The following is a 15,872-nucleotide window of genomic DNA, read 5'->3' as shown; positions in this document are numbered from 1 at the left end:
TGTGAGTGGGGTACATGAGAAGTAGCAGCTTCTACGTATATTTGTTTATGATGTGTACAATATTTTGGTATATTTGAAGTTCACTGCTATCACATAATATACCTTTCTAGCCTCCCAATCCACTGCAACTCCTTGTGCAGCAATGCAATGTTGCCAGCGCAGGCCACCTGAATCTTGTGGGAAAGTATCAGCTTTGGGAGATCTTCTCAGGGTAAGGGAACAGATGTTCCTTTGCCCCAGAGTAAGCCCATGGAGGTCCAATGGGTCAATTCTGACCTACACCAGTTATATACTGGCACAAATCCACATTGACCTGGCAACATGGATCAGGCCCAGAAAGGGGGTCAGGATTTGGTAGCTTCCCTCCTCCTGAGCCTGATCTGCCCTCCTCCCTTCCCTGTCACTGCCCTGTTCCACCCTACCCTTGCCTTATCAAAACTGGGGATAGAGGAGCATGATAACATTTGAAGTGTTCCTGACTTGGTTTTTCTTCATATTTGAATGTTTGGTAATCTTCAGGTAAATCAGTTTTAAACAGTATGGTTGTACAGAAGAGTCCAACATCATTTTTTGCCATGAAGTCAGGCTGCAATCCTATACAGTTTCCTGGGAGTAAGTCTCATTGAAAAATTTTCCATGATCTGCTTCTTCTAATGCATCACAAATTACGGCAGCACCTTTAATTTGTTTATGAGCAGAAAGTCTTATCTTTCACCTTGGACAATGTTCTTTCTTCCCAAGAAGGTTCAGAAGCGCTGCCTGCATTTCTTTGTTCTTGAAGCTGTAGATCAAAGGGTTCAGCAAAGGAGTGATGATGGTGTACGGGACAGCGATTAAGCGATCTTGTTCCACGGAGTGTGTGGAAGAAGGGCGCATGTAGGTGAAGATGGCTGTGCTGTAGAAGATGCTCACTACAGTGAGATGGGAAGAGCAAGTGGAAAATGTCTTGATTCTCCCCTTAGCTGTACGGATTTTGAGCGCAGATGAAATAATGAGGACATAAGAGAGGACAATGAAGGAGACCGTTGTGATCATGATGCTCCCAGAGGTGATGAAAGTCACCAACTCAGTGAAGGAGGTATCAGAACAGGAGAGATGCAGGATGGGTGGGATGTCACAAAAGAAGTGCACAATCTCATTGGAATCACAGAAATCCAGGGTGAAAACAGAAGCTGTGTTGACAATGGCATTGATATTTCCAATAGCCCAGGAAGTTGCCAGAAGCCACATGCAGGCAGACTGGCTCATGAGCAGGGTGTAGTGCAATGGGTGGCAAATGGCAGCATAGCGGTCATATGCCATGACCAAGAGTAAGGCACCTTCTGTAGCTACTGTGGTCAGAAAGACATACATTTGGAGTGCACAACCAGCAAAGGAAATGGTCTTATCCCCTGACAAGAGGTCCCTCAGCATCTTGGGCATAGTGGTGGTGATGTAGCAGACCTCTGTAAAGGACAGGTTGCTCAGTAAGAAGTACATGGGGGTGCGGAGGTGTGGGTCAGTCTGAATCAGACCAATGATGGTCAGATTCCCTGCCAAGGTGAGCAAATAGATCAAGAGTCGTGCAGCAAAGAGAAGGATCTGAACCTGAGGGTCCTCCGCCAGTCCCAGGAGAATGAATTCTTTCAGACTGGTTTGGTTTTCTCTTTCCATCCTTATCTGCAGACAATGCACCTGGACTACTTCAGAGCAATTCTGTCACTGCAGGAAGAGCTGTGCATTTAGGAGGAGGGGAAAACATGATAAGAATTATGTATCAAGGCACTTTACACAGGCTATAAGGGTCTGGTATGACTACACATATCTGCCACATACAGACTGTTGATCAATTACCAACCCCATATACAATGTGGTTCCCAAACTGCGCGTCATGACCCACCAGGAGGTCATGACCCAATTTTTGATGGGTTGTGGCAGGTGCGCTGTGGTGCCACAAGGCTTTCTAGTACTGCTGCAAGGCATTCTAGGGTGTTACTGGGCAACTGCAAGGCATTCTGGGGTGCTACCCACTTAAGGGCAAATATGCCCAATGATGGGTTTCAGAAAATGTATTCCTGCAATTAAGTGACACATACCTATACTGTTAAGTTGTGTATCACATACCCTGGTTTTTTAACTCCCTGGATAGCCCTCCAAATTCCTCCAAGCCCTACTCCCCCTCTTTTCTCTCTTCCTTGGTTGTGCCATGATGCATTCCCTTTCCCTTGAAAAGTTTTCCTCAAATCCTTACATTTAGGACCTAGTTATGTGAGTGATTGAATATAGATTCAATCTGTTAAGAGAGTTTGAAGAGCTTCATATGTTAAGCCAGGAGAAGATAAGGCTAAGGGGAGATATGAAAGCTGTTTTCATTTGTCTGAAGGGCTATCACATAGAAGTAGAGGAAGTCATGCTCTCTGTTGCTCCTAAGAAAGAACTGGAACCAGTGGGTTGCAACTAAAGCAAAGTAGTTGTAGGCTAGACATACAGAAGAATTTCTTAACTGTAAAAGCTGTTTGGCACTGAGAAAATCTGTCTCATGCAGTTGTGGGCTTTCCCCCATTGAACATTTTCAAGCAGAGGGTGAATGGCTGCCTGTCAGGGATCCTGTAGTAGTTGCCTGCACTGAGCAGAGAACTGGAGTAGATAACTCCTGAGGTTCCTTCCAACTCTACAATTCTATGAACCTTCAGTACCAGTGGTAGTAGTAGTGCCCAATGCACCATCAAGGGGAAGGTGGAACACAATGGGGGGAAGGTCCAAGACAGGCCTTTGCCCCAGGACCCTTTGCAACCAGGCACCAGCACTGTATATTTTGGTTCTCACATTAGGAAATATTACATGCTCTTTTCCCCCTTTTTTGTTTGCAAGGCAAAAACGAACAAGCAAACCTTGTCAATTCCACTGCGAGGATGTTGTCAAGTGGCAATTCTGAAGTCCATAAATGAATCTTCATTTCATTTCTGTGCCCTCTTCCCCCATCTGTAATCCACTGTGACTTTTTGAAGATAACTAACCCCAACCAATTGTTGAGATGTTGCAACTTTTTCTAAGCTAATTTCCCTGTGCGTCAGTTGACATTAGTCCTTTTGAGAATTCACTCTAGTCATTAAAACTATCTCAACTGGGAGATAACAATAAGGGGCCAAGTGGGAAATCATTGCAATCAGTAGATAGGATACAGTGTTTTACTCTCACTTTATGTTTCCCAGCTGTACATTTAAAGCAACAGAAAACTTCAAAAATGTGATTGAAGTGTGACTACTTGTAGAAATCTTGAGTCATATCTGATGGTCGGAGTCAGACTTGATGAGTCATGATGTTCCAAGTCTCCTCTCCCTATCTTTTTTTAAACTGAAATGCACTCTTGTAAGTTCTCTTGCCATTGGTTGGCTAAAAATTGCCTCCCCAAACATATTTTCTCTCCTTGATGAAAGAGATACAGGGTACTGCACATTTTCACATGTGGGTGGAAATGAAGAATGTATCCTGGTTAAAGTCATTTTTAGCAGCTATAACTTAGGCAGTGGAAAGGTATTAGAGAGCATCTCCTCACCCACATTTCCACTCACATTTCCACGAACAGGTTTCATTTTATTAAATTAGGTAAAAAACAACAAGGAATGCTATTTTGTCCATATCAAGTTTGACCCTCCATCAGAATATCCTGTTACAACATCATCTGTCAACATTGATCCTTTTCTCCCAATGTAGAGCTATGCTTCTTTGTACTGTGTTTTCGCTTCAAACCAACCACTTTTGGAAGATTTTGTCATGGTGTCAGCCAAATTTCTCAAGGCCCCTTTGTCATTGGTTGTTGAACTCAGCCCTACCACCTTTAAATGACCATGAGCAATAGAAAGACCAAAGACCACACACAGACACCAGGGTGAAGCTGAACAAGAACAAAGATTTTTATTGAGAAAGAGATAAAAGGTAAAGCTTTGATGTATAGAACAAAGACCCCCAGGACATACACCTAGGTATTCCCCTTCCTCAACCCTCTGCTGGGTCAGGCTATTGAAAGGGAAAGGTAAGCATGGTTTTGCCCTTTGGCTGGTAGTCGGCTGCTGAAAAGTTGGATCTTGGGGCAGAACTGTTTCTGATTGGGAACTTGGACCACAGATGGACGTTTGGGTCTTGACTGGAGCTCAAGTGACTCTCAAGACAGGTAAGGTCTCTCCCTACAAGCCCTCCTCCTGGAGACTCTTGACCAGCCTCCTTCCTCTGCCACTCACAGAGAACTGGGTGCCAATAGCTGCAGTTTGCTGTCCTTTTTATACGCTGGTCTCCTGGAACCTTCCAGCTGTGCAGCCAATCAGAAGCTGCTTATTTGCATAACTGTCACCAACTGTCTGCAACTGTCAACTGGGTGGGGATGAGGAGGAGGGTTTAACTCTATATTAACCAATTCCCCCCCACATGGATTTTTTTGACTTCATAGTCTTCCAAGCGAAAGATAAAGATACTTTTAAATAGCATTTTCTTTAACCATTTTTCTTCATTTCAGGATCCCGCAGTAGCCACTTTGACAGCCTCATGTGCCAGGCAGTGTAGGATTGGGTTGTAAGACTGCAATCCTATCCACAGTATCCTGGGAGTAAGCCCTATTGATTATAATGGGACTGGCTTCTGAGTAGATATGCATAGGATTGGGCTCTAACACCTCCTACTGTTCTTGTAGAAAGTGAAAGCCCTGCCCACAGGTTGTTCTGCTGGTGTGTGTGTGTGTGTGTGTGTGTGTGTGTGTGTGTGACTTCAGGACTTATTGCCCATATATTGTTCCAACAGACTTTAACTGCCACTTGGAAAAGGGCAAGAAATTTTTGCCTCAGAGGGAAGAGATTTAACTCTTTTAAAGTCACTTATCTCCTCCTTTACACAAGTTTACGAGGGTGGCTAGAAGATGGCTACCAGGACTGTACTATGCTACAGTGTTCCCTTGGTGAACCCTGTCATTCTCCTTTAATTTAGACAGCTGGAGTCTTTTTGTAGAACACAAATTTGCTCACTCTAATGATCTACAGCGCAATCCTATTTTGCACTGGAACAGAGAGACCAGGAGGCCTGTGTTGTATCCAGAGCAAGATTGGGGCCAGAATCATCTCAGCCAGAGGCAAGGGAAGCTCTTCCCCTTACCCCTGGGTAAGCCACCACAGCCCGAATGGATCTCCTCAGACCTCCACCACTTCAGGAGGTGGCACAAGTCTGAGGAGAATGGCGCAACTTGGAGCCACTCCGCACTGCTTGGAGAATTGGGTTGGGATTTGGCATAACTGCTGGGTCCAGCCCTGCCTCCCACTCACTGCCCACCCGCCCCCTGGAACACCCTCTGCCCACTCTCCCCCCACCCCAGAACGCCTCCCTCCTACCTCCTCCCCGACTCCTTCCTGCCCTCCCCTCCCCAGATCCCTGTGTTGGCCAAACTCGGCTGATGCAACCTTCCTTCCCCATGTCAGCACGGAAGCTGGATGCAGCGTCCGTGGTCCAGTGTGTGTCCTTGCGCTCAGGACTCACAAGAAAGTCAAATACGCTTTACGTCCCATTTGCAACTCTCCTGGGCTGGCACCAGGGACTTGCATCAGCACAGGACACACTCAAGATTGCGCCCTTAAACATTAACTCAAGATGTTCCAACAATGTATCTTTCTGCATGTAAGTGCTGCATTCACAGTTGAAAACAAAATGTTGGGCAACATGCGAAATTATGCTTTAAACTCATCCAACCATGAAAGCCTTAGTATGTTTGTAATATATCTTTCTGTTATTTACAACGTTGCCTGTCACTAAATTTACACTGCTACCTCCCAATGTTAAACATTCTCAGATGTTCCCATCAATTTGGCAGATACCAGTATACGAGTGAGTGATGTTTTGTCATGGGTATTGTTGCAGAAATGGCTCTGATCATGAAGAAATAACAATAATAATATGTGCAAAGTTAGAGTTTCTGAACTGCAATGTATTTCATTTCTAATCATACACTACAGACCACTCAGAAATCAACTGAGTGCAGTTCCCTAAACTGAACAGAGTTAATACACACCAAATAAACAAAAGAATAAACATTCAAATTGATAAAAACAAATTTTCACATATTTTAAAATACATTTCACTGTGTTTTTGACTGTTCAGTTATGCAAGCTACAACTCCCAGTCATTCTACCGTCTCTTATCAAAGATTCTGCAAAGGGCACCCTGGACATCTTTGTTCCTGAAGCTGTAAATAAGAGGGTTCAGCAGTGGGGTAATCATTGTATAGAGTACAGAAACCAGCTGCTCCTGTTCAACAGAGTTAGGAGTTCAACTCCTGTTCAACTCCGGCAGGAAGACGGAGTTAAGTACATGAATATGATGGTACCATAGAAGATGCTCACCACCATGAGATTGGATGCGCAGGTGGAGAAAGCTTTAATCCTACCTTGAGCTGTGCGTATTTTGAGCACAGAGGACACAATGAAGATGTAAGAGAGAAGGATAAGGAAGAAGGACATAGTAATGCCACATCCAGAGATAGTGAAGGTCATCATTTTGCTCAGTGTTGTGTCAGAGAACGAGAGGTGAAGGAGGGGTGGAATGTCACAGAAAAAGCGATCTATCTGGTTGGAGTGGCAGAAGTCAAGGGAGAAAATGAAAGCAGTGTTAATGATGGAGTTGACACTTCCAATAGTCCAGGAAATCATTAGTAACCCTTTGCAGACTGGTTGACTCATGAGCAGGGTGTAGCGCAGTGGGTGGCAGACGGCTGCATAACGATCGTATGCCATGGCTGAGAGGAGGACACACTCAGTGCCTCCTAAGGTGACAAAGAAATACATCTGGAGAGCACAGCCTACGAATGAGATGGTCTTGTCTCCTGTCAAGATGTTCCAGAGCATCTTTGGAACAGTGGAGGAGGTGTAGCAGATCTCAATGAATGAGAGGTTGCCAAGGAGGAAGTATATTGGTGTCTGGAGGCAACGGTCCAACCAAATCAAGGTGATAATGATTAGATTCCCTGCCAAGGTTAGCAGATAGACTAGAAGGCCTATGAAAAATCTGTTGTGTTGGGTCATTGGATAATCCCAGCAAGATAAACTCTCTGATGAGACTTGTTTGGTTCAATGTCATTCTGTTCATCTTTGATCATCTTTGTCATGAAACTGTAGGACATCTTTGCTTTGAGACATCACAGCCATCGTAGATGTAGATTCATGAAGGGGAGGCATAGATAAATGGTCACCATCAATTACATGGTAGATCAGAATCATCAGTGTTCTACTTTTCACCAAATCCATTTCAGTAAATGGTAGAACCATTGGAAGAAGAGAAGCGGTTGCCTTGGGCAAAAGATAAAAGAAGATGGAGAGGAGGAGGAATACTTGCCTGGGACTTACTTCCAAAAGATGAAACCTGAAATACATTGTGGTTATATAACAATGATGTTCATTTTTGGTTCCATTTATAAATATGGTGCTGAGTCAGAGTTCAGTTTTGCAGGATGCAACCCAAAATTAATATGATTACTGCCCTCCACGCTGTAAACCTCCCTCCACCCTTAAAAAATTCTGCCACTTGTATTTTAAAACGGAGGCTATTTTTTAAAAATAACTCACAAAAAGTTCAGATAAACATCAAAGATACTTGATACAAATTTATATAATCCATCCAAAGCATGTAAGGTGAGGCTGAAGAACAAATTACCTTTCTATTTGCATGTTATCTGAGGACTGAAGAAAGCTAAGCATATTCCACAGAAGAATCAAATCACCCAGAACTCTCTTTGCATGTCTGTTTGCTACCACCCTGTGTCAGAATGGTCAAAGACACAGCCGAAGGGATTCTGGGCTTCTTGTACCCAGTTTGGAAAACAGGCTGACACAGTGTCATTTAGAAAGCATCATCCTCTTTATTTTTATCATTTGTCATTGCAAGCCTGGATCATTCTGTTCCCCATTGCTTCCTTCCACTGCAACCTGGAAAGGGCTGGTGGCATGCAGAGCCAAATATGTTTTATTGCTTAAAACAAATCAAATACAATTTTTAAAAACTATAATTCCTCCAAAAAGGTACTGCCATGAACGTAATATATGTACATACACACCATGCATTATGGAGTGATGTCTATGGAATATTACTCAGTACCACCAAGAAGGTGTCAAAATAAACACAATTGGTTAAAACTAAGGTGGAAAGGTATAAAGAACATCCAGTGATTTGCTTCACCTGGTTTGAGTTGTTAAGTTGTCGCATCTTAAGCATTTCTGAACACCAACTTCAGCATTTTCCCTTTGCTTGCTCCAGGATACAACTCAAGGCACACTACATTACTCTAGGCTTAGTAAATATTCCAGTGAGGCTTGTCCAGGGGGATTGTATACTCCAAACCTTCTTGGTCTCTGTGGACACCATCATTTGTTCCATGTGGGAACCGAAGTTGCAGTTTTTCTCTTGAGACAAATTAATAAACAACTCAAAAAGCCACAAGGAACATAGTCCATCTTCCTTAACATTTGTAGTCACAGATAGGAAAAAAGACAAATATAATGAAATTTTCTACCAAACTTTACTATTTTTAGCCATTGAAACGTCATGCATGGTACACATTTGAATAACTAGTACACATATACTATAACAGGAAGAGGTCAATATGACCAAATAAGGCCCCATATAAATACAGAAAATAAATAAATCAATCAAAAGTATGACTCCAATAGAGGTGGCAATTGATTTGACAGTTGTCTGACAATCAAATCAAACTTGAGATTTTATTCTTCCTGCCAAACTCAGAAAGCCACTAGACTCAGTTAAAGTGGATAATGTGTTAGAGTTGATCTGAGGAAAGTCACATTCAAATCTCAACTCACCTATGAAGCCTTTTGGGTGACTTAAGCCACAATCTGGCACCATAACCTGCCAACACAAATACACACACTTGCCAAGGAGGGTAACAGTTGACCTCTTTTAAAAGACGGCAGGAACAGTTTAAAAGACAGTTTATTTTAAACCATACAGAGGTTTCCCTGATGAGGGGGGTGCCATCATGGACCTTTGCCCCGGGCACAGGGCTGGGGAGGTCCACTGCTGCCCATCACTATAACCTACTCTTCCCAAGCGTTCTCCAAAGTGCCCCCTGCACTTCCTTGTTCCTAAAGCTGTAGATCAGGGGGTTTAGCAGGGGAGTAATGATGGCATACAGCACAGAAACCAGGCGGTCTTCCTCCAAGGAATGGTTTGTAGAGGGTCGTATATAGGTGTAGATGATGGTGCCATAGAAAATGCTCACCACAGTGAGGTGGGAAGCACAGGTGGAGAATGCCTTGATCCTACCATGGGCTGTGCGGATTTTGAGCACTGCAAAGACAATGAGGATGTAGGAAAGAAGAGTCAGGGAGAAAGGCACAATAATGACACACACAGAGATAGTGAAGTTCATCAACTGGACAAGAAATACATCAGAGCAAGAGAGGTGCAGAATAGGAGGAATATCACAGAAGAAATGGTCAATTTCATTGGAGTGACCGAAAGTTAAGGAAAAGACCAGTGCTGTGTGGACCATAGAATTGATGTTGCCAATAATCCATGAAATGGCCAGTAAGCCCCTACATATAGACTGTCTCATGAGTATGGTGTAGTGGAGTGGGTGGCAGATGGCTGCATAGCGGTCGTATGCCATGGCTGAGAGCAGCAAACACTCTATGCTACCTAAAGTGATGAAGAAATACATTTGTAGTGTACATCCTATGAAGGAGATGGTCTTGTCCCCCAAGAAGAGATCCCACAACATCTTTGGAAGTGTGGTGGAAATGTAGCAGATCTCAACAAACGAGAGATTACCCAGGAGGAAGTACATGGGAGTTCTGAGGCACTGGTCAACCCCAATCAACATAATGATGACAGCATTTCCTGCCAAAGTCAACAGGTAGACTAACAGACCTATAGCAAAGAAAAGACTCTTGTTCTTTGCGTCAAGAGAAAATCCTATGAGGACAAATTCTGTGATTCTTGTTTGATTCAGTCTTTGTGTACAAGTGGTGGAGTCCATCTTCATTTAGGTTTCTTTGGTAGGAGAGGACAGTGGTTTCAACTTTTAATGTTGGCAGTTTCATAAAGAAAAAAAAGGAGACACGTAGTCATTGACTTTGTAGTCTGGTCACCTTCAACAAAGTCACTTTACACTGAGGCAGCAAGATAACATGTACTAGGTCCAATATCCCTGATAATGTCCCTATGGCGTGCATTTAGCCCTATGGTGGCTTCCCATGGGCAGCTGTGCAGCGCTCAGTGATGACATCTCACAAAGTACATTGGACTATTTTACAGCTTGTTTGGATTCTGAAAACTATTTTGTTCTCAAGTAGCAGTGAATAGTCAGGTTCACTTAGGTGATACTAATAATGTACTCTTGCTTTGTAATTTTTTATGGGTTTTTTATTTTTCACAAACATAGTAAACATTGTTACTATTACAATATAGATAAATATGAAAAAAGGTTTAACAGATCTCCAAAATTATCATTCTAGTAACTAGTAAATCATATAATCATGCAGTGTTAGAGTTGAAAAGGACCATGGATGGAGGTCATATAATCCAAATTCCTGCTCATCCTGTATATAAGAACATAAGAACAGCCCCACTGGATCAGTCCATAGGCCCATCTAGTCCAGCTTCCTGTATCTCACAGCGGCCCAACAAATGCCCCAGGGAGCACACCAGATAACAAGAGACCTGCATCCTGGTACCCTCCCTTGCACTCTCATTCTGACATAGCCCATTTCTAAAATCAGGAGGTTGCACTTACACATCATGGCTTGTAACCCATAATGGATTTTTCCTCCAGAAACTTGTCCAATCCCCTTTTAAAAGCATCCAGGCCAGATGCCTAGACAGCTGTTCAGGCATGCACACATACACAATGTGCAAAATGTGACGTGGTGTCTGTGACATTTTTTAAACCAGAATTTTTAGTAGGTCATTTCCCCATTCAGTGCTACCAAGAATGTGCCAAATTAAACATAATTGTTCACAGTGAAAAATTTAATCAATATTCAATGGCTTAAATTGACACATTCAGCTTTTCATTTCACCCTTTTCTCTCAGTTCACCTGGTTTAAGTTGTTAAGAGTTAGTATCTTTAGCATTTCTGAGCTGAGTTACTGTAAGCTAGTCTCAGCAGGAGAGGATATATCTTCATGAAATGGTTTTGGAAGAGTGCCTCGTCGTGCACTTATAGTGTGCCGGGTGTATTAAAAAGAATGAACCATGACAGTGGTTTGCTAGGATATGGTTGCAAATGCTTTCCCCAATAAAATAAATCAGTGAACATCTGTATATACTATGTGTACAGCATATGTACTATAAATATACATATCCACGTGTGCTATTATATAATAAGGCAGTGGTTCTCAAACTTTTGGGGAGTTTTACTCTCAAGGTAAGTCTTTGCGGGGGCAGAGACAAGGATCCCCAGGATTGCATTGCTAACAGGGGTGAAAGGGGGGTGATTTTACTTACTGCAGGCTGCTGCAGGAGTTGCATGGAGGCCCACGCAGTCTTCTGCAGGGCTCCTTGAGGCTTAGAACGTTGAAAAGAAGAGATTGCAAAGCACTTCCTAGTCCTCTAGTTGCAGAATCCTATTTTTAGGATCTCAAATCCCCAAGCTAGCCTTAGAGGAACTGTCACACAGAAATTTATTTCAAGAGTGATTTTAAAAAATGCAGTCAGAATCTATTTATTACCTGTGACATGCACTGCATTTAATGGTGGTCATCATCATCTGAGAACCTTCAGCTTTCTCCATCTTCATCTGCTATCAAACTGAGTAAGACACTCCTACCTTTTAAGTGTTTTTTACTAAGCCCAAGCAACTGTCCCTAGAGCTGACAGAAACAAAGGGCATGGTGTAAAGAACTCACTTGGGTTGACAGAACAGTCCTTTGGGTGAGAGGACAATTGAAAGAAGAATTTAAATTGCACCCATGGCTTTGGAAGTTAATGAGACTTTCAGAGTGCTGGGTTTGTCAGTAATTGCAACAAGGGACTATTGTGAATGGAGAAGAGATTGCCTTGGTGTCCACCAACCAACCTCACCAACCTGCATCCCCCAGGTACATGTTGTTAGAACTGTCACATTGAGGGATGTATGAGCATCCCACCCAGGCCCATAGCCAGGATTCTAGAGGTGGGGGGGAGACTATTTTTTCAAGGGGGCAATGATGTCAGGTATCTATACTGGTGGGCAAAATGAAAGGATAAGTCTGTAGAATCATCAAATACCTGAAAACCCCCCCCCCCCAAAAAAATAAAAAATTTCATGAAGAGAAAATAAGGTGGGTTTTTTGAAAGATGCATTCATGATCTGTAAAGCAATGTAGCAATAATTTGCATAGAATAAATAAATACATCTCTGCATGCCATGTAAAATGTATTGCCTACATAGAAATAGCATGCAACATATCCTTTCATTTACACACCAGTGCAATACACAGGCCTGCAACCTTGCAAAAGTAAAACATATCACTGTGATGCAGGTAGTATTTACTTGTATTGAAAGTGCCTAACACCTATATAGCACCTATCTAATACCTATCTAACACCTATATAGCACCCATATAATGCTAATCTAGCGCCTATGCAACATATATCTAGCACCTATATAGTATATATCTAATGCCTATCTAGGACCTATATAGAGCCTATCTAGCACCTATCTAACACCTATCTAATGCCTATATAGTACCTATGCAATACCTATCTAGCACCTATATAGTGCCTAACACCTATATAACACCTATATAGTGCCTATCTAGCAACTAACACCTATCTAACACCTATATAGCACCTATCTAACACCTATCTAGTGCCTTTTTAACAACTATATAGCACCTATCTAGTGCCTATTTAACAGCTATATAGCACCTATCTAGCACCTAACACCTATCTAGCACCTATCACACCTATCTAGCACCTATCACACCTATGTAGCACCTATATAGCGCCTATCTTGCACCTAACGAACACCTATCTAGCACCTATCTAATGCCTATGTAGCACCTATATAGAGCCGCTCTAGTGCCTAACACCTATGTAGCACCTATATAGCGCCTATCTAGCACCTATGTAACACCTATATAGCGCCTCTCTAGTGCCTATTTAACACCTATTTAACACCTATATAGTGCCTATCTAGCACCTATATAGCACCTAGGTAACACCTATGTAGTGCCTATCTAGCACCTAACACCTATATAGCGCCTATGTAACACCTATATAATGCCTATGTAGCACATATAGCACCTATCTAATATCTATCTAGCACCTATCTAGCAACTATGCACCTATCTAACACCTATCTAACACCTATATAGCACCTATGTAGTGCCTATGTAGTGCCTATGTAGCACCTATCTAACACCTATATAGCGCTTATGTAGCACCTGTATAGCGCCTGTGTAGTGCCTATCTAACATTTGTATAACACCTATCTAGATAGGCACCAGATTAGATAAAGAGGACAGATTTGGAAAAAATGCTGGGCGGTGGGCAAACTGCTGGCTCAGGGGGGGGGGCAAAGCCCTCCTAGCTAAGGCCCTGATCCCACCTCAAAGGGTTGCAGACATTGTGTGAGATCCAGCTGAACATATACACATCCTTGAGAATTCAGTAAGTGCCCATTGCTCCCTGGTGGCTTTTGACTGGGAGAGTATCTACTCAGTGGATGCTAAAGCAGGGGTTACTTGGTTGTCTTCAAGGACAGCAAGGGAGGGAAGAAGAGAAAAAAGACTGGGAGGGAAGAGAATTTGATTACTAGTCCAGTTGGCATGGTTGTTCTAGGATATTGGGGTGCTTAATACAACACCAGCAGGCTTCCTGAAACAAAAGCATGGGTCATGGCAAGCTCAATGCAAAGCAAACAGAGATCAGTTAGAGAGTGAACAATAAGTCTGTGACTCAGCTTTCTATAGACTAAATTCCCATAAGAAAATATAGGGGCTTTGTAGGATGAACTCATCACGAATCGTTCTTTTGTGCCTTCATGGCTGTTTAGTGATCATCCCCCCCCCCCCAGTGCGGATGGGGGCCTCTGCTTGTTTTACGTACTCCTGAGGGTGAGGCAATAGGGGCCAGCACCTCCATGAACATGCACTCAGTTTGGCCATGGAGTGGTAAGGATAACTAGAATTAGGGACCCTTATTTTTCATTACTAATGAAGTTGCTTACAAGTCAAGAAGCTCCCAGGATGTGGCTTTTGTTTACAGGTTCAAGTGTGCTGTAAGATGCAACCATTCATGGAATGTTCCAAGAAACAAAAGCAAAGGCAAGCCTTTTTTCAAACCAGCCAGCTAGAATGAGGGAGGGGAAGTGATTGCTCTGAGCAACCGAACAGTGTACTTCCTTGAGGCCTGCGGAATCTGAGGCCCCTGGCCACTGGCCCAAACTGATTATCACTGGGTAGGTCTTTTGGTAGGCACATTCCATTGCATCCATGTGCAGTTAAGCATGCCAGTTCAAATAATTGTGTGTCAATAGTTGTGCTTCAAATAAAAGTGTGTCAGCCAACAATCCAGAGGAAGGGAAAGTAATCATTTGCTCGGTTTTGTGTCAGAGCATGAGATGCGGAGTGGAATGTCACAGAAAAAGTAGTCTATTTGGTTGGAATGACAGAAGTCCAGGGCAAAAACCAAGGCTGCGTTAAATGGAGTTGAATATTCCAGTAATCCAGCAGTGTTGGCAGCCTGCTGCCACTACTGGCTACGAGTGGGACAGCAGGTAAGCTGGCACCGGGGGCTGATTAGTGGATGGAATGGGAGAGGGAGGGGGAGAAAAAAAGGGAGCATCTGGGTGAGGAGTGCATGGGCAGGAGGTGGAACAGAGGACAGTGCATGTGGGTACTGGTGGCAGAAACATGCTTCAGTAACATAATCCATTCCTTCATTGCTCTCTCTCCTCTTTGAACCTGTACCAGCAAAATGGCTGGTGTGGATCTGAGAAGAACCATTTGGGTAGCAAACGATTGCCCTATGCTAAGGGAACAAATGTTCCCTCACTTTGAGGAGACCTTCTTGTCTGCCCAGCCCCTCACAGGATGCAGCTTTTGCTCTATTAGTGTGGCTGCATCTAACTAGCCCTTCCTGGAGGGAAGGGCTAGTTAGAATAACTAACTAACTAGAATAACTAACTAACACCTTCCTGGAGGGAAGGGCTAGTTAGAATAGGGCCTTGGGTCTTTCAGAGTTATAAACAAATGCATCAGGAGAACACCACGCATGTATGAAATGAAATGAAATGAAATGAAATGAAAAGGGGTTTCAGAAAATCTTGGAAATGGTGGAAGAGGTGGAACAGACCTCAATGAATGTGAGTATTATTTCTTGATTTCTGGAGGCACGAGTTCACCAAAATAAATGAACACCATTCAGTATGAAAGGAATGTGAACAAATTCATAGACAACAAATTGTGATGCCGAGAGAAATATTGGCGGACTTGTCTAATCTTTTCAGTTTCGGGCCTTTTCAATCTCAGGCCAAAGGAAAACAAAACTCATATTGGCTATTTCTTCAGGCTTCTTTACTCCCCTTTAGTCATAGGTCATTATGACTTAACTGTTATTTCAGCAATTGGTACATACATGGCTAGATAACTTGTGCTTGTGTCAGAAACAGCAGGAGGCTAATGTGATCGAACAAAAAACGTAGAAACTTTCCAGCACTGGCATAGCTGTGCCAATAGGATGTATGGGGCATCCTGCAGTTGAGTGGCACTCACAGAGCCCTCCTCAAAGTAAGGGAATATTTGTTCCCTTACCTCGAAGCTGCATTGCCCTTATGTCAATGCTGGAAAGTGAGTTAGGATTGCGCCCTTAAAAACACACTTTCTGGTGAATATCATCTTCCTGAGATGTTGATGCTAAAC

General features: G+C 43.0%; 2 protein-coding genes across 2 annotated transcripts; both read right to left on the bottom strand.

Moving 5' to 3' along the window:
- Window positions 1–711: 711 nt before the first annotated feature.
- Window positions 712–1,653, bottom strand: LOC136653171 (olfactory receptor 5F1-like). The gene has a single exon (XM_066630082.1). It carries the CDS (start codon window positions 1,651–1,653, stop codon window positions 712–714), a length of 942 nt encoding a protein of 313 aa, XP_066486179.1.
- A 7,399-nt stretch (window positions 1,654–9,052) lies between these two features.
- Window positions 9,053–10,003, bottom strand: LOC136653170 (olfactory receptor 5G9-like). Its single transcript, XM_066630081.1, has one exon. The coding sequence runs from the start codon at window positions 10,001–10,003 to the stop codon at window positions 9,053–9,055; it is 951 nt and encodes a 316-aa protein (XP_066486178.1).
- Window positions 10,004–15,872: the final 5,869 nt, after the last annotated feature.

This window comes from Tiliqua scincoides, chromosome 5 (genome assembly GCF_035046505.1).
Source record: "Tiliqua scincoides isolate rTilSci1 chromosome 5, rTilSci1.hap2, whole genome shotgun sequence".
Lineage (NCBI taxonomy): Eukaryota > Metazoa > Chordata > Lepidosauria > Squamata > Scincidae > Tiliqua > Tiliqua scincoides.
Note: the sequence above shows the minus strand (reverse complement) of the source record. Positions and strands in the feature narration are given on the sequence as shown.

What these genes read in the sequence shown, in the direction of transcription:
- LOC136653171 (XM_066630082.1), bottom strand. Translation starts at nt 1,653, where the DNA reads ATGGAAAGAGAAAACCAAACCAGTCTGAAAGAATTCATTCTCCTGGGA.
- LOC136653170 (XM_066630081.1), bottom strand. Translation starts at nt 10,003, where the DNA reads ATGGACTCCACCACTTGTACACAAAGACTGAATCAAACAAGAATCACA.